General features: G+C 46.0%; 1 protein-coding gene across 1 annotated transcript in view; it reads right to left on the bottom strand.

The window, feature by feature from the left end:
• lrrc45 (leucine rich repeat containing 45) overlaps positions 1–20,215 on the bottom strand; it is a 51,370-nt gene that overhangs the window by 17,068 nt on the left and 14,087 nt on the right. The window contains exons 6-9 of the mRNA XM_079261375.1: positions 14,323–14,451; positions 14,094–14,206; positions 12,331–12,389; positions 12,116–12,193 (exon numbers count right to left, since the gene is read on the bottom strand). Coding sequence (XP_079117501.1) covers positions 12,116–12,193; positions 12,331–12,389; positions 14,094–14,206; positions 14,323–14,451 — 379 coding nt within the window. The remainder of the gene's footprint in view (positions 1–12,115; positions 12,194–12,330; positions 12,390–14,093; positions 14,207–14,322; positions 14,452–20,215) is intronic.

Raw genomic sequence — 20,215 nt, 5'->3', positions numbered from 1 at the left:
TCTGATAAGTCTGATACGGGGTCTGATAAGTCTGATATGTCTGATACGGGGTCTGATAAGTCTGATAAGTCTGATACGGGGTCTGATAAGTCTGATACAGGGTCTGACAAGTCAGATACGGGGTCTGATAAGTCTGATAAGTCTGATACGGGGTCTGATAAGTCTGATACGGGGTCTGATAAGTCTGATACGGGGTCTGATAAGTCTGATAAGTCTGATACGGGGTCTGATAAGTCTGATACGGGGTCTGATAAGTCTGATACGGGGTCTGATAAGTCTGATATGTCTGATACGTCTGATACGGGGTCTGATAAGTCTGATACGGGGTCTGATAAGTCTGATAAGTCTGATACGGGGTCTGATAAGTCTGATACGGGGTCTGACAAGTCAGATACGGGGTCTGATAAGTCTGATAAGTCTGATACGGGGTCTGATAAGTCTGATACGGGGTCTGATAAGTCTGATACGGGGTCTGATAAGTCTGATACGGGGTCTGATAAGTCTGATACAGGGTCTGATACGGGGTCTGATAAGTCTGATACAGGGTCTGATAAGTCTGATACGGGGTCTGATACGTCTGATACGGGGTCTGATAAGTCTGATACGGGGTCTGATAAGTCTGATACGGGGTCTGATACGGGGTCTGATAAGGGGTCTGATACGGGGTCTGATACGGGGTCTGATACGGGGTCTGATAAGTCTGATACGGGGTCTGATACGGGGTCTGATAAGTCTGATACGGGGTCTGATAAGTCTGATACGGGGTCTGATAAGTCTGATACGGGGTCTGATACGGGGTCTGATAAGTCTGATACGGGGTCTGATAAGTCTGATACGGGGTCTGATACGGGGTCTGATAAGTCTGATACGGGGTCTGATAAGTCTGATACGGGGTCTGATACGGGGTCTGATACGGGGTCTGATAAGTCTGATATGGGGTCTGATAAGTCTGATACGGGGTCTGATAAGTCTGATAAGTCTGATACGGGGTCTGATAAGTCTGATACAGGGTCTGATAAGTCTGATACGGGGTCTGATACGGGGTCTGATAAGTCTGATACGGGGTCTGATAAGTCTGATACGGGGTCTGATACAGGGTCTGATAAGTCTGATACGGGGTCTGATACGGGGTCTGATAAGTCTGATACGGGGTCTGATAAGTCTGATACGGGGTCTGATACAGGGTCTGATAAGTCTGATACGGGGTCTGATAAGTCTGATACGGGGTCTGATACGGGGTCTGATAAGTCTGATACGGGGTCTGATAAGTCTGATACGGGGTCTGATAAGTCTGATACGGGGTCTGATACGGGGTCTGATAAGTCTGATACGGGGTCTGATAAGTCTGATACAGGGTCTGATACGGGGTCTGATAAGTCTGATACGGGGCCTGATAAGTCTGATACGGGGTCTGATAAGTCTGATACGGGGTCTGATACGGGGTCTGACAAGTCTGATACGGGGTCTGATAAGTCTGATAAGTCTGATACGGGGTCTGATAAGTCTGATACGGGGTCTGATAAGTCTGATACGGGGTCTGATAAGTCTGATACGGGGTCTGATACGGGGTCTGATAAGTCTGATACGGGGTCTGATAAGTCTGATAAGTCTGATATGGGGTCTGATAAGTCTGATACGGGGTCTGATAAGTCTGATACGGGGTCTGATAAGTCTGATACGGGGTCTGATAAGTCTGATAAGTCTGATACGGGGTCTGATAAGTCTGATACGGGGTCTGATAAGTCTGATACGGGGTCTGATAAGTCTGATACGGGGTCTGATAAGTCTGATAAGTCTGATACGGGATCTGATAAGTCTGATACGGGATCTGATAAGTCTGATACGGGGTCTGATAAGTCTGATACGGGGTCTGATAAGTCTGATACAGGGTCTGATACGTCTGATACGGGGTCTGATAAGTCTGATACGGGGTCTGATAAGTCTGATACGGGGTCTGATACGTCTGATACGGGGTCTGATAAGTCTGATACGGGGTCTGATACGTCTGATACGGGGTCTGATAAGTCTGATACGGGGTCTGATACGTCTGATACGGGGTCTGATAAGTCTGATACAGGGTCTGATACGTCTGATACGGGGTCTGATAAGTCTGATACGGGGTCTGATAAGTCTGATACGGGGTCTGATACGTCTGATACGGGGTCTGATAAGTCTGATACAGGGTCTGATACGGGGTCTGATACGTCTGATACGGGGTCTGATAAGTCTGATACGGGGTCTGATAAGTCTGATACGGGGTCTGAAACGTCTGATACAGGGTCTGATAAGTCTGATACGGGGTCTGATACGTCTGATACGGGGTCTGATACGGGATCTGATAAGTCTGATACAGGGTCTGATACGGGGTCTGATACGTCTGATACGGGGTCTGATAAGTCTGATACAGGGTCTGATAAGTCTGATACGGGGTCTGATAAGTCTGATACGGGGTCTGATAAGTCTGATACAGGGTCTGATACGGGGTCTGATACGTCTGATACGGGGTCTGATAAGTCTGATAAGTCTGATACGGGGTCTGATAAAGTCTGATACGGGGTCTGATACGGGGTCTGATAAGTCTGATACGGGGTCTGATACGGGGTCTGATACGGGGTCTGATAAGTCTGATACGGGGTCTGATACGGGGTCTGATACAGGGTCTGATAAGTCTGATACGGGGTCTGATAAGTCTGATACGGGGTCTAATACAGGGTCTGATAAGTCTGATACAGGGTCTGATAAGTCTGATACGGGGTCTGATAAGTCTGATACGGGGTCTAATACAGGGTCTGATAAGTCTGATACGGGGTCTGATAAGTCTGATACAGGGTCTGATACGGGGTCTGATAAGTCTGATACAGGGTCTGATAAGTCTGATACGTCTGATACGGGGTCTGATAAGTCTGATAAGTCTGATACGGGGTCTGATAAGTCTGATACGGGGTCTAATACAGGGTCTGATAAGTCTGATACGGGGTCTGATAAGTCTGATACGGGGTCTGATACGGGGTCTGATAAGTCTGATACGGGGTCTGATACGGGGTCTGATAAGTCTGATACGGGGCCTGATAAGTCTGATACGTCTGATACGGGGTCTGATAAGTCTGATACGGGGTCTGATAAGTCTGATACGTCTGATACGGGGTCTGATAAGTCTGATACGTCTGATACGGGGTCTGATACGGGGTCTGATACGGGGTCTGATAAGTCTGATACGGGGTCTGATAAGTCTGATAAGTCTGATACGGGGTCTGATACGGGGTCTGATACGGGGTCTGATACGGGGTCTGATACGGGGTCTGACAAGTCTGATACGGGGTCTGATAAGTCTGATACGGGGTCTGATAAGTCTGATACGGGGTCTGATACGGGGTCTGATAAGTCTGATACGGGGTCTGATAAGTCTGATACGGGGTCTGATACGGGGTCTGATAAGTCTGATACGGGGTCTGATAAGTCTGATACGGGGTCAGATAAGTCTGATACGGGGTCTGATATGGGGTCTGATAAGTCTGATACGGGGTCTGATAAGTCTGATAAGTCTGATACGGGGTCTGATACGGGGTCTGATACGGGGTCTGATAAGTCTGATACGGGGTCTGATAAGTCTGATAAGTCTGATACGTCTGATACGGGGTCTGATACGGGGTCTGATATGGGGTCTGATAAGTCTGATACGGGGTCTGATAAGTCTGATACGGGGTCTGATACGGGGTCTGATAAGTCTGATACGGGGTCTGATAAGTCTGATACGGGGTCTGATACGGGGTCTGATAAGTCTGATACGGGGTCAGATAAGTCTGATATGGGGTCTGATACGGGGTCTGATAAGTCTGATACGGGGTCAGATAAGTCTGATAAGTCTGATACGGGGTCTGATAAGTCTGATACGGGGTCTGATAAGTCTGATACGGGGTCAGATAAGTCTGATAAGTCTGATACGGGGTCTGATAAGTCTGATACGGGGTCTGATAAGTCTGATACGGGGTCTGATAAGTCTGATAAGTCTGATACGGGGTCTGATAAGTCTGATACGGGGTCTGATAAGTCTGATACGGGGTCTGATAAGTCTGATACGGGGTCAGATAAGTCTGATACGGGGTCTGATAAGTCTGATACGGGGTCTGATACGTCTGATACGGGGTCTGATACGTCTGATACGGGGTCTGATACGTCTGATACGGGGTCTGATAAGTCTGATACGGGGTCTGATACGTCTGATACGGGGTCTGATACGTCTGATACGGGGTCTGATACGTCTGATACGGGGTCTGATAAGTCTGATACGGGGTCTGATAAGTCTGATAAGTCTGATACGGGGTCTGACAAGTCTGATACGGGGTCTGATACGGGGTCTGATAAGTCTGATACGGGGTCTGATACGTCTGATACGGGGTCTGACAAGTCTGATACGGGGTCTGATACGGGGTCTGACAAGTCTGATACGGGGTCTGATAAGTCTGATACGGGGTCTGATAAGTCTGATAAGTCTGATACGGGGTCTGACAAGTCTGATACGGGGTCTGATACGGGGTCTGATAAGTCTGATACGGGGTCTGATAAGTCTGATAAGTCTGATACGGGGTCTGATAAGTCTGATAAGTCTGATACAGGGTCTGATAAGTCTGATACGGGGTCTGATAAGTCTGATACGGGATCTGATAAGTCTGATACGGGGTCTGATAAGTCTGATAAGTCTGATACGGGATCTGATAAGTCTGATAAGTCTGATACGGGGTCTGATACGTCTGATACGGGGTCTGATAAGTCTGATACGGGATCTGATAAGTCTGATACGGGATCTGATAAGTCTGATAAGTCTGATACGGGGTCTGATACGTCTGATACGGGGTCTGATAAGTCTGATACGGGGTCTGACAAGTCTGATACGGGATCTGATAAGTCTGATACGGGGTCTGATAAGTCTGATACGGGATCTGATAAGTCTGATAAGTCTGATACGGGGTCTGATAAGTCTGATATGGGGTCTGATAAGTCTGATACGGGGTCTGATACGGGGTCTGATAAGTCTGATACGGGGTCTGACAAGTCTGATACGGGGTCTGATACGGGGTCTGATAAGTCTGATACGGGGTCTGATAAGTCTGATAAGTCTGATACAGGGTCTGATAAGTCTGATAAGTCTGATACAGGGTCTGATAAGTCTGATAAGTCTGATACAGGGTCTGATAAGTCTGATACGGGGTCTGATACGTCTGATACGGGGTCTGATACGTCTGATACGGGGTCTGATAAGTCTGATACGGGGTCTGATAAGTCTGATACGGGGTCTGATAAGTCTGATACGGGGTCTGACAAGTCTGATACGGGGTCTGATAAGTCTGATACGGGGTCTGATAAGTCTGATAAGTCTGATACGGGATCTGATAAGTTTGATACGGGGTCTGACAAGTCTGATACGGGGTCTGATAAGTCTGATACGGGATCTGATAAGTCTGATACGGGATCTGATAAGTCTGATACGGGATCTGATAAGTCTGATACGTCTGATACGGGGTCTGATAAGTCTGATACGGGATCTGATAAGTCTGATACGTCTGATACGGGGTCTGATAAGTCTGATACGGGGTCTGATAAGTCTGATACGGGGTCTGATAAGTCTGATACGGGGTCTGATACGTCTGATACGGGGTCTGATAAGTCTGATACGGGGTCTGATACGTCTGATACGGGGTCTGATAAGTCTGATACGGGGTCTGATACGTCTGATACGGGGTCTGATACGTCTGATACGGGGTCTGATAAGTCTGATACGGGGTCTGATAAGTCTGATACGGGGTCTGATAAGTCTGATAAGTCTGATACGGGGTCTGACAAGTCAGATACGGGGTCTGATAAGTCTGATACGGGGTCTAAAGTCTGATACGGGGTCTGACAAGTCTGATAAGTCTGATACGGGGTCTAAAGTCTGATACGGGGTCTGACAAGTCTGATAAGTCTGATACGGGGTCTGATAAGTCTGATACGGGGTCTGATAAGTCTGATAAGTCTGATACAGGGTCTGATAAGTCTGATACGGGGTCTGATAAGTCTGATACGGGGTCTGATAAGTCTGATACGGGGTCAGATAAGTCTGATACGGGGTCTGATAAGTCTGATACGGGGTCTGATACGTCTGATACGGGGTCTGATACGTCTGATACGGGGTCTGATACGTCTGATATGGGGTCTGATAAGTCTGATACGGGGTCTGATAAGTCTGATACGGGGTCTGATACGTCTGATACGGGGTCTGATACGTCTGATACGGGGCCTGATAAGTCTGATACGGGGTCTGATAAGTCTGATACGGGGTCTGATAAGTCTGATAAGTCTGATACAGGGTCTGATAAGTCTGATACGGGGTCTGACAAGTCTGATACGGGGTCTGATAAGTCTGATACGGGGTCTGATAAGTCTGATACGGGGTCTGATAAGTCTGATAAGTCTGATACGGGGTCTGATAAGTCTGATACGGGGTCTGACAAGTCTGATACGGGGTCTGATAAGTCTGATACGGGGTCTGATAAGTCTGATACGGGGTCTGATAAGTCTGATACGGGGTCTGATAAGTCTGATAAGTCTGATACGGGGTCTGATAAGTCTGATACGGGGTCTGATAAGTCTGATAAGTCTGATACAGGGTCTGATAAGTCTGATAAGTCTGATACAGGGTCTGATAAGTCTGATACGGGGTCTGATAAGTCTGATACGGGGTCTGATAAGTCTGATACGGGGTCTGATACGTCTGATACGGGGTCTGATACGTCTGATACGGGGTCTGATACGTCTGATACGGGGTCTGATAAGTCTGATACGGGGTCTGATAAGTCTGATACGGGGTCTGATAAGTCTGATACGGGGTCTGATACGTCTGATACGGGGTCTGATAAGTCTGATACGGGGTCTGATAAGTCTGATACGGGGTCTGATAAGTCTGATACGGGGTCTGATAAGTCTGATACGGGGTCTGATAAGTCTGATAAGTCTGATACGGGGTCTGACAAGTCTGATACGGGGTCTGATACGGGGTCTGATAAGTCTGATACGGGGTCTGATAAGTCTGATAAGTCTGATACAGGGTCTGATAAGTCTGATACGGGGTCTGATAAGTCTGATACGGGATCTGATAAGTCTGATACGGGGTCTGATAAGTCTGATAAGTCTGATACGGGATCTGATAAGTCTGATAAGTCTGATACGGGATCTGATAAGTCTGATAAGTCTGATACGGGATCTGATAAGTCTGATACGGGGTCTGATAAGTCTGATAAGTCTGATACGGGATCTGATAAGTCTGATAAGTCTGATACGGGATCTGATAAGTCTGATACGGGGTCTGATAAGTCTGATACGGGATCTGATAAGTCTGATAAGTCTGATACGGGGTCTGATACGTCTGATACGGGGTCTGATAAGTCTGATACGGGGTCTGACAAGTCTGATACGGGGTCTGATACGGGGTCTGATACGGGGTCTGATAAGTCTGATACGGGGTCTGATAAGTCTGATACGGGGTCTGATAAGTCTGATACGGGGTCTGATAAGTCTGATAAGTCTGATACAGGGTCTGATAAGTCTGATACGGGGTCTGATAAGTCTGATACGGGGTCTGATAAGTCTGATACGGGGTCTGATAAGTCTGATACAGGGTCTGATAAGTCTGATAAGTCTGATACAGGGTCTGATAAGTCTGATACGGGGTCTGATAAGTCTGATAAGTCTGATACAGGGTCTGATAAGTCTGATACGGGGTCTGATAAGTCTGATACGGGGTCTGATAAGTCTGATACGGGGTCTGATAAGTCTGATACGGGGTCTGATAAGTCTGATACAGGGTCTGATAAGTCTGATACGGGGTCTGACAAGTCTGATACGGGGTCTGATAAGTCTGATACGGGGTCTGATAAGTCTGATACGGGGTCTGATAAGTCTGATAAGTCTGATACGGGGTCTGATAAGTCTGATACGGGGTCTGACAAGTCTGATACGGGGTCTGATAAGTCTGATACGGGGTCTGATAAGTCTGATACGGGGTCTGATAAGTCTGATACGGGGTCTGATACGTCTGATAAGTCTGATACAGGGTCTGATAAGTCTGATAAGTCTGATACGGGGTCTGATAAGTCTGATACGGGGTCTGATACGTCTGATACGGGGTCTGATAAGTCTGATACGGGGTCTGATACGTCTGATACGGGGTCTGATACGTCTGATACGGGGTCTGATAAGTCTGATACGGGGTCTGATACGTCTGATACGGGGTCTGATAAGTCTGATACGGGGTCTGATAAGTCTGATACGGGGTCTGATAAGTCTGATACGGGGTCTGATAAGTCTGATACGGGGTCTGATAAGTCTGATACGGGGTCTGATAAGTCTGATAAGTCTGATACAGGGTCTGATAAGTCTGATAAGTCTGATACGGGGTCTGATAAGTCTGATACGGGGTCTGATACGTCTGATACGGGGTCTGATAAGTCTGATACGGGGTCTGATACGTCTGATACGGGGTCTGATACGTCTGATACGGGGTCTGATAAGTCTGATACGGGGTCTGATACGTCTGATACGGGGTCTGATAAGTCTGATACGGGGTCTGATAAGTCTGATACGGGGTCTGATACGTCTGATACGGGGTCTGATACGTCTGATACGGGGTCTGATACGTCTGATACGGGGTCTGATAAGTCTGATACGGGGTCTGATAAGTCTGATACGGGGTCTGACAAGTCTGATACGGGGTCTGATAAGTCTGATAAGTCTGATACGGAGTCTGATAAGTCTGATAAGTCTGATACGGGGTCTGATAAGTCTGATAAGTCTGATACGGGGTCTGATAAGTCTGATAAGTCTGATACGGGGTCTGATAAGTCTGATACGGGGTCTGATAAGTCTGATAAGTCTGATACAGGGTCTGATACGGGGTCTGATAAGTCTGATACAGGGTCTGATAAGTCTGATACGGGGTCTGATACGGGGTCTGATAAGTCTGATACGGGGTCTGATACAGGGTCTGATAAGTCTGATACGGGGTCTGATAAGTCTGATACGGGGTCTGATAAGTCTGATACGGGGTCTGATAAGTCTGATACGGGATCTGATAAGTCTGATACGTCTGATACGGGGTCTGATAAGTCTGATACGGGATCTGATAAGTCTGATACGGGGTCTGATACGGGGTCTGATAAGTCTGATAAGTCTGATACGGGATCTGATAAGTCTGATAAGTCTGATACGGGATCTGATAAGTCTGATACGGGGTCTGATAAGTCTGATACGGGGTCTGATAAGTCTGATACGGGGTCTGATAAGTCTGATACGGGGTCTGATAAGTCTGATACGGGATCTGATAAGTCTGATACGTCTGATACGGGGTCTGATAAGTCTGATACGGGATCTGATAAGTCTGATACGGGATCTGATAAGTCTGATACGTCTGATACGGGGTCTGATAAGTCTGATACGGGGTCTGATAAGTCTGATACAGGGTCTGATAAGTCTGATACAGGGTCTGATACGGGGTCTGATACGTCTGATACGGGGTCTGATAAGTCTGATACGGGGTCTGATACGTCTGATACGGGGTCTGATACGTCTGATACGGGGTCTGATACGTCTGATACGGGGTCTGATACGGGGTCTGATAAGTCTGATACGGGGTCTGATACGGGGTCTGATAAGTCTGATACGGGGTCTGATAAGTCTGATACGGGGTCTGATACGGGGTCTGATAAGTCTGATACGGGGTCTGATACGGGGTCTGATAAGTCTGATACGGGGTCTGATAAGTCTGATACGGGGTCTGATACAGGGTCTGATACGTCTGATACGGGGTCTAATACAGGGTCTGATACGGGGTCTGATAAGTCTGATACGGGGTCTGATACGGGGTCTGATAAGTCTGATACGGGGTCTGATACGGGGTCTGATAAGTCTGATACGGGGTCTGATACGGGGTCTGATAAGTCTGATACGGGGTCTGATAAGTCTGATACGGGGTCTGATAAGTCTGATACGGGGTCTGATAAGTCTGATACGGGGTCTGATACGGGGTCTGATACGGGGTCTGATAAGTCTGATACAGGGTCTGATACGGGGTCTGATAAGTCTGATACGGGGTCTGATAAGTCTGATACGGGGTCTGATACAGGGTCTGATACGGGGTCTGATAAGTCTGATACGGGGTCTGATAAGTCTGATACGGGGTCTGATAAGTCTGATACGGGGTCTGATAAGTCTGATACGGGATCTGATAAGTCTGATACGGGGTCTGATACGGGGTCTGATAAGTCTGATACGGGGTCTGATACGGGGTCTGATACAGGATCTGATAAGTCTGATACGGGGTCTGATACGGGGTCTGATACGGGGTCTGATACAGGATCTGATAAGTCTGATACGGGGTCTGATACAGGGTCTGATACGGGGTCTGATACGGGGTCTGATACGGGGTCTGATACGGGGTCTGATACAGGGTCTGATAAGTCTGATACGGGGTCTGATACGGGGTCTGATAAGTCTGATACGGGGTCTGATACGGGGTCTGATACGGGGTCTGATACGGGGTCTGATATGGGGTCTGATACAGGGTCTGATAAGTCTGATACGGGGTCTGATACGGGGTCTGATAAGTCTGATACAGGGTCTGATACGGGGTCTGATACAGGGTCTGATACGGGGTCTGATACGGGGTCTGATACGGGGTCTGATAAGTCTGATACGGGGTCTGATACGGGGTCTGATACGGGGTCTGATAAGTCTGATACGGGGTCTGATACAGGATCTGATAAGTCTGATACGGGGTCTGATACGGGGTCTGATACAGGATCTGATAAGTCTGATACGGGGTCTGATACGGGGTCTGATACGGGGTCTGATACAGGGTCTGATAAGTCTGATACGGGGTCTGATACGGGGTCTGATACGGGGTCTGATACGGGGTCTGATAAGTCTGATACGGGGTCTGATACAGGGTCTGATACGGGGTCTGATACGGGGTCTGATACGGGGTCTGATACAGGATCTGACAAGTCTGATACGGGGTCTGATACAGGGTCTGATACAGGGTCTGATAAGTCTGATACGGGGTCTGATACGGGGTCTGATACGGGGTCTGATACAGGGTCTGATAAGTCTGATACGGGGTCTGATACGGGGTCTGATAAGTCTGATACGGGGTCTGATACGGGGTCTGATACGGGGTCTGATACAGGGTCTGATAAGTCTGATACGGGGTCTGATACGTGACGGTATCACACATTTTATTTCCATCCGGGAGGAGAATGGAGGCTGCATCGGAGCATTTTGACAGCGGTTTGGATCGTGGACCAGCGACACCCTATCAGCCTGTAACGTACGGAGACAAAAGGCTGAAGAGGAGCAACGTAGGGTACAAATGGTGGATCACTTCATGCACTGCAACGTGCTGTAAGGATACTTTACTGCTGTGCCTCCTGCTGGGTAAGACTTCCTTTCATAGCAGCCACTCACATCGATGGATGAAAAGCCAAATACGGTTCATATCATAAATACAGAAAGAATTTGCAGCGGCGACATCGTGTCTGGGAGATTTCAGGTTTGGGTTATCCCGTGTGAATGCAGCACAGAAGAAACAGACATAGGGGGTCATTTATTCATCACGTGTGGTCCCCAGTAAAACTAATGTGGTCAGAATAGAACTTTTTTTTACTGGTTTTTGTTTTGTTTCTTTTCTGTTTACTTGTTTTTAAGTATGAACTTAAATTTCTCGTTTCTCTATTCTTCTCTTTTTACTTTGTTTTCTTTTATTATGTTTGAAAAATAAAATTACAGGATAATAAATAATTGTTTCCAGTTTAAAAATGGGAAATGTTTACAGGCTCCAGTCTATGTAACAGTAAATGAATAACAGTAAATAATATCAAATAAATAAGACAGAAACTCATCTCAGGCAACAAATCTTCATCTGCTGCTTTTAATATGATGAAAATAAAGTAAAGGCATCAGATTGGTGTTATTTGCTGAATATCTAGCATCGTTCTGATGCATTTGGACTAAAAGAGCCTTTAACTTTCATTGATAGAGCATTTTTCACATCTCTGTGTTGTAAACAGTGAATGACGGAAGTGATTACTTGGCTGTGAGGGAGTTGACAGCAGACTTCCTCTCATTCAGAGCCTCTTGGAGCTGACCAATCTGAACGGAGGCTGACCTGAGATCAGAAAACACGTAATGGTTCAGAAACCGAAGAGGATGGCGGATCAAATTTCTGCAGGATTTATTCAGATTAAACAGCAAACGTTTAGTTTTACATCTTATCCAGTGATCATGGACACTTTCTGAACTCACCTGCTGGATCGTCCCATCTCCTCCCGCTGTCTGTCAATGGTTTCCATCAAGCTGATGAACTGAAGGAGACACGTAAAACACCAAGTTTATTACATTTAACTTAATTAACTTAACATTTCTGAAAACAGGAAATCTTCTTTACTGCAACCGTTTACAGACATGTAAATAACAGCTGATCAACTGAACCTCAGACTATGGACTCCAAAGCGCTGCATTAATATGGAAGGATTATATTTTTCCTTCATTTCATATACTTTGTAACACTAAGAGTTACTTCAAAACCCAAGAGAATAAACTCAGTTGTTTTAAGACCTCAGAGAAGAATTTTCTGTTGTTAAACTCTGAGTCATCTTGCTGTTTTTGTTCCATCTTGTTTCAATGTAAACCTGCTTGTAGAAACTGAAGATTCTCCTCCCAGTCAGTGTGCAGATGTGACGTTTCCATGGAGACGTGATGTTTCCATGCAGATGTGACTTTTTCATGCAGACGTGATGTTTCCATGCAGACGTGACGTTTCCATGCAGACGTGATGTTTCCATGCAGACGTGATGTTTTCATGCAGACGTGACGTTTGCATGCAGACGTGACGTTTCCATGCAGACGTGATGTTTCCATGCAGACGTGATGTTTTCATGCAGACGTGACGTTTCCATGCAGACGTGACGTTTCCATGCAGACGTGACGTTTCCATGCAGACGTGACGTTTGCATGCAGACGTGACGTTTTCATGTAGACGTGAAGTTTTCATGCAGACGTGATGTTTCCATGCAGACGTGATGTTTTCATGCAGACGTGATGTTTCCATGCAGACGTGATGTTTTCATGCAGACGTGATGTTTCCATGCAGACGTGATGTTTTCATGCAGACGTGATGTTTTCATGCAGACGTGATGTTTCCATGCAGACGTGATGTTTCCATGCAGACGTGATGTTTCCATGCAGACGTGATGTTTCCATGCAGACGTGATGTTTTCATGCAGACGTGATGTTTCCATGCAGACGTGATGTTTCCATGCAGACGTGATGTTTTCATGCAGACGTGATGTTTTCATGCAGAGGTGATGTTTTCATGCAAAGGTGATGTTTCCATGCAGACGTGATGTTTTCATGCAGACGTGATGTTTTCATGCAGAGGTGATGTTTTCATGCAAAGGTGATGTTTCCATGCAGACGTGATGTTTTCATGCAGATGTGATGTTTTCAGCCTCAGCTGTCAGATTATGATGCTGAAATGATGTAAAATGAGTGTATCAAGAGATATAGCTGCAGAAAGAACTTTATTCCAGCCACAGAGGATCATTATTTTCCTGCTCATCACTTGTTGATCTTTGGCTGCTCCTGATTGGACGTTACCGTCAGTTTAAGCTCTCAGATTGGTGGAAAGTCTGGCAGGAAGTGTCTTCATCATCATGTCCAGATGAAAATAGAGGTTAGCAACATGGTAGTGATGGTGATGAAGATGTGATAAATAATGGTGTTATCATGGATCATTGTGGATTTACCATCCAGAGCAGCAGAGGTCTAAAACTCGGTCCTACGAGGTCCACAATCCAGCAGGTTTTCCATCTGTTCTTTCTCCAACACAGCTGATTCAAATTAATTCTGATGGAGGTTTTCCTTCCTGGTTCTAGTCCAGATGGAGGTTTTCCTTCCTGGTTCTGGTTCTGGTGGAGGTTTCCGTTCCTGACGTTGGGTTTCTTAGCTATATGATTATTTTCTGACCTGGTGTTTGTGAAAACAGTGACCATTTTGTGTTCAGGTACCTGCCGACCCTTCTCCTCTTTCAGAGTTTGAATCTCCTTGCTGAGGACTTGGGTTCTGCTGCTGGTCTCTCTGATGGTGGACTGCCTGTCGGAGTTGTGTCCTGTGATCTGCTCTGGAAACACAAACAAACAGCCTCCTCATCATGCATGTCACACCTGAGATCTTCACACACACCTGACCTTCAGAGCAGGAAAATGTGCCATGATGAGAAAACATGTGAAGACTTGCCGAGAGCTTTCAGCGTGTCACTGGGAATGTTGTTCCCGCCCATCTCCAGCTGCACTATGCTCCTGTTTTTCTGCAGCGCCTCCAGCAAGGATCTCCCCCCCAACAGACCAACGTTGTTCCACCTCAAATCTGCAGACATTCAATTCAATTCAACTTTATTTATATAGCATCAAATCACGGCAATGCCATCTCAAGACACTTTACAGAGAGAGGGGAAAACATAATGAAGGCTAATTCATAATAGCCTATATAAGGAAACCAACAGATTGAGTTGAGTCCAACTCAATCTCCCATCCTGAGCAAGCACACGGCGACAGTGGGAAGGAAAAAACTCCCTTTTAACAGGAAGGAAACCTCTGACAGAACCCGGCTCAAGGGGGGGGGGAGATAAAGTAGAGCGATAAAGAGAAAAAGAAAGAAGCTCAGTGTATCAGGAAATGTCCCTCAGCAGTCTAAACCTATAGCAGCATAACTAAGGGATGATAACCATCCCTAGCTATAGGACTTATCAAAAAGATAAGTCTTCAGCCTAGTCTTAAAGGTGGGGAGGGTGTCTGCTTCCCTAACACTAACTGGGAGCTTATTCCATAAGAGAGGGGCCTGATAACCAAAGGCTCTGCCTCCTGCTCGGCTCTTTGAGACTCTAGGAACCACAAGTAAGCCTGCAGTCTGCGAACGAAGTACTCTGCTTGGTATATAAGGAACTATGAGGTCTTTGATATATAGTGGTGCCTGGCTGTGGAGGGCTTTATATGTAAGGAGAAGGATTTTAAATTCTATTCTAGATTCTACAGGCAGCCAATGAAGAGAGGCTAAAACTGGAGAAATATGATCTCTCATGCTGGTTCTGGTCAGGACTCTGGCTGCAGAATTCTGGATCAGCTGAAGGCTTTTCAGGGCATATTTAGGACAGCCCAGTAAGAGAGAGTTACAGTAATCTAGTCTCGAAGTAACAAAAGCGTGAACCAGTTTTTCTGCATCACTCTGAGACAGAATGTCCCTAATTTTGGCTATATTACGTAAATGAAAGAAGGCTGTTTTAGTAACCTGCTTAATATGTGGACCAAAGGACAGGTCAGGGTCAAATATTACTCCAAGGTTTCTCACTGTAGCACTGGAAGCTAAAGTAATGCCATCCAGGTTCATTACAAAACCGGAAAATTTAGCTCTGAGTTTTTCAGATCCAACGAGAATTACTTCAGTCTTATCTGAGTTTAAGAGGAGAAAATTTCTAGACATCCAAGTCTTTATGTCTATGAGACAATTTTGTAGCCTATCATGCTGATTTTTTTCAATTTGGTTTAAAGGATAAGTATATTTGAATATCATCTGCATAACAATGAAAGTTTATTCCATGCTGTCTAATAATTTTGCCTAAAGGGAGCATATATAGCATGAAGAGTATTGGTCCAAGTACAGAACCTTGAGGAACTCCATAACTTACTGTAGTTTGGGAGGAGGACTTGTCATTTACATGAAAGAACTGAAGTCTATCAGATAAATATGATTTAAACCAGCTTAACGCTGTACCTGTAATTCCAATCACCTGTTCTAGTCTCTGTAACAGAATGTTATGATCGACTGTATCAAATGCAGCACTAAGATCAAGCAAGATAAGTACAGACAGAAGTCCTTTGTCTGAGGCCATAAGAAGGTCATTAGTAACTTTCAACAATGCCGTCTCAGTGCTATGATGAGCTCTAAATCCTGACTGAAACTCTTCGTATAAATTATTTCTGCTCAGGTGGGCATGTAGCTGAGCTGAAACTATTTTCTCCAGAATTTTGGACATAAACGGGAGGTTAGATATAGGTCTATAATTTGCTATCACCACTGGATCCAGAGATTGATTTTTAAGTAAAGGCTTGATTACAGCAGTTTTAAATCCAGAGTTCAGCTCATCGATCAGCAGTAAGACTACATAATGTGGTGACCACATCCATCTGAGAGCAGCACGTTAAATCAGAACCACCATCTGCAGGAGGGCCAGCAGGACACGTTACACACGACACCAATTCCTGAAGTTCATCATGAATGCAATTATTTCCTTAATTATGTACAATCAAACTCCTGAATCAGATCAGGATTTAAAGCCAAAGCAGTTTAAAGCATATCATGTTCAAACACACGTATGAAACACAAAACCTGTTCTTACACATAAAACCAGGGTCAGTGGGATAAACCCAACCTGGAAACTCTGGATGCAGATGTGTCGTAAAGGAGCAGCGTTTGTTTTAAAAATGAATTATTCCAGATGTGATCTTTCTCTGTTAACCAGATGATATTCAGAAACCGGAAAATATAGTTTAGCGCATTTTCCGGACTATAAGTCACACTTTTTTTCATAGGTGAGCTGTTCCTGCGACTCGGGAGCGACTTATCCATGAAAAAATATATATAATTTCACAGACAGCCACAAGAGGGCGCTCTAGACCTACGCACAGATATCTCCTACTCCTTAGCAATTAAAAATTTAAACAGTAAACATTAGCTTAGAAAGACAACTGAGAACGACTAAACTTAATGCCCCCAAAATAAAATCATATTCTACATGTGAGAAATTTGTTAGGGACTGGCGTAAAGCTGATGCTACTCTTACTGCGATGGAAAAAGAACAAAAAAAGCTAACTGCGAGCTCAAAGGTAGAAGTCAACAGCTAGAGGAACGAGTTCCCCAGTGGCTGCTCGAACAACGTGTTGCGGGGAGAGGCTTGTCAACGGTGGAGTCACGTCTCCACGCGGAGTTATTCAGAAGAGACACCGAGGACGGCGAACCCAACGGATTTAGTGATGTGGAGTGAGATCGCGTGCTATTAATTACAGTAAAGCTACACTTGTTTTGTTCTTTAGACTATAATTACGTCTGTTTGTAATGTTACATAAAACACTGGAACCTTTTCTGTTCATGTTTATTTTTCATGTAGCTGAATAACCGTCATTGTGTTAGCATATCTTAGACCTATTCAGCTCTCAGGTCTCTATTCTTTTACTATTGTTATAACTTGCCTTCCAAGATGACGTAATGTGTGTTTTTGGTCCAAGTAGTTTATACAATAAATTACCTGCAAAAAATGTGACTTATGTATGTTTTTTTCTACCTAATTAGGCATTTTTGGCCCAGTGTGACTTACACTCCGGAGCGATTTATAGTCCAGAAAATACGGCTGATAATGTCCCAACCAAGTTGATGCTGGAATATTAGTGCTGATGAAACACAGCCAGTGAAGCACTTTCATGCCCACCTTTAAACTAAACCAGGAGAATTAAAGCCACAGTGTGTAAGAACATCTAGCTAACTGAATGCAAACAACCGAGTAATGCTTACTGACGCCTCACAGTTTAAGCTCATAATTAAAACTACGGAAGCTGCAGAGAGTCACAAATGTGAAAATGTCAACATGTTGCACATGTTGGCATCCCGTCAGGTGATGAGGTGCAGAACGATACATAATTCTGTTTCATTATAGGTGCTGATAAGTTACAAGCCCTCCTCCATACTTGCTACCAAGCTACTGCTAACAGCTAATAGCTGGTAACGCCTTAACAAATCAGCTGAAATAAATGATGAAACACGAGGAAAAACTCTGGGGAAAGCGCACGTTGGCCTGCTGCTTTGACTTCTGTGTCACAGCAACTGAAAACTGCTGCGACGGAGGTTTTCCACAGCAGGCTCCGGTCTGGGCGGTATGACCCGAATGGGTCACGATTGTCCTCTGAGGGCCGGTCCAAACCCGGATAAATGCACAGGGTTGTGTCAGGAAGGGCATCCAGCGTAAAGCATGCGCCAATTCACCCGTGTGTTGACTCACTGTGGCGTCCCTTCAGAGGGATGAAACAAAAGGGATTTAAGACAAATTAAATCCCCTGCAGCAACAGTATTATGTCAAATATAAATTTAAGGTTAAAAATGATAATAAAAAGCAAAGATTTTTAGAGCCTTTATTGCATTTTGTTACTAAAATAAAAACTATTAGTCATTATTTACTAAATACATTTTTATAAATTGTATAAACTTAAACAATTCAATCAATTTTTTTACATTTTTAAAACTTTGCATGAAATAAATTGTTTAGATTTATTTCTTATATATAGTTATTTATATTTCATATTTTTATTTACACCTATTTACTTTTTTTTTTTTTTATCTTTATTCATTTTAATAACATACATATTTTACTTATTTAGTCATTTTAACCCATTTCCTTCCTTCCAGATCAACACGGATCGATAAAACCTGCAAACATGTCATTCCAGGTATGTGGAAGTGGAAAATTCAGCATTTCACACGATGATCAGAGGAACTTTTCCAGATTTAGACGTTATTATAAGTGTGCATACTTGTACATTTCCATGTGTGTGTAGCACTCAAGCGGCAACCTCCGGCAGTTAAAAGTGAAGCCTATGTGGAAGTGCATAAATCTGCAGTTCCCCCTTCATCCACTAGGGGCTCCAAAACAGAACAAATCCCCATAGACTCCCATGTTAAAAAGACCAACTTCACAGCAGAAATAAACATGTTTACAGCAGGAATAAACATGTTTACAGCCTGGTACAAAAATCCATTTTCGGTTTATAGGTCAGGTTTACCCCTCCCTGAGCCGTCACCTTATCGTGGTGGAGGGGTTTGTGCGTCCCGAAGATCCTAGCAGCTATGTTGTCGGGGGCTTTATGCCCCTGGTAGGGTCACCCATGGCAAACAGGTGTCTAGGGGAGGGACCAGACCAAGCACGGCGGGTTACCGGGACCCCCCTCTGGAGCCAGGCCTGGAGGTGGGGTGCGAGAGCGAGCGTCTGGTGGCCGGGCCTTCGCCCATGGGGCCCGGTCGGGCTCAGCCCGAAAGGGTTACATGGGCCCCACCTTCCGTGGGCTCACCATCTGCGGGAGGAGCCGTAGGGTTCGGGTGCAGTGTGAGCTGGGCGGCAGCAAGGGGCGGGGACCCTGGCGGTCCGATCCCCGGCTGCAGAAGCTGGCTCTAGGGACGTGGAACGTCACCTCTCTGGTGGGGAAGGAGCCTGAGCTTGTGCGCGAGGTTGAGCGGTTCCGGCTAGATATAGTTGGACTCACCTCGACGCATGGCTTGGGCTCTGGAACCAGTACCCTCGAAAGGGGCTGGGCTTTCTTCCACTCTGGAGTTGCTCATGGTGAGAGGCGCCGAGCAGGTGTGGGCATTCTCATCAGCCCCCAGCTTGGTGCCTGCACGTTGGGGTTTACCCTGGTGGATGAAAGGGTAGTTTCCCTCCGCCTCCGGGTGGGGGGACGGGTCCTGACTGTTGTCTGTGCTTATGCACCGAACAGCAGTTCAGAGTACCCACCCTTTCTGGGGTCTTTGGAGGGAGTACTGGAGGGTGCTCCTTCTGGGGACTCCATTGTTCTGCTGGGGGACTTCAATGCTCACGTGGGCAATGACAGTGAGACCTGGAGGGGAGTGATTGGGAGGCATGGTCCCCCTCCTCTGAACCCAAATGGTGTTTTGTTATTGGACTTCTGTGCGCGTCATGGATTGTCCATAACGAACACCATGTTCCAACATAAGAGTGTCCATATGTACACCTGGCATCAGGATTCCCTGGGCCGCAGTTCAATGATCGACTTTGTAGTCGTATCGTCAGACCTGCGGCCACTCGGGTGAAGAGGGGGGCGGAGCTGTCAACTGATCACCACCTGGTGGTGAGTTGGCTCAGATGGTGGGGGAGGAAGCCGGTCAGATCTGGCAGGCCCAAACGTGTTGTGAGGGTCTGCTGGGAACGCCTGGCTGAGTCCCCCGTCAGAGCGAGCTTCAACTCCCACCTTCAGCAGAGCTTCAACCATGTCCCGAGTGAGGCGGGGGACATTGAGTCCGAATGGGCTGTGTTCCGTGCCTCTATTGCTGAGGCGGCCAGCCGGAGCTGTGGCTG

This window comes from Telmatherina bonti (genome assembly GCF_933228915.1).
Source record: "Telmatherina bonti genome assembly, chromosome: 21".
Lineage (NCBI taxonomy): Eukaryota > Metazoa > Chordata > Actinopteri > Atheriniformes > Telmatherinidae > Telmatherina > Telmatherina bonti.
This window is presented reverse-complemented; position numbering and strand designations above follow the sequence as displayed.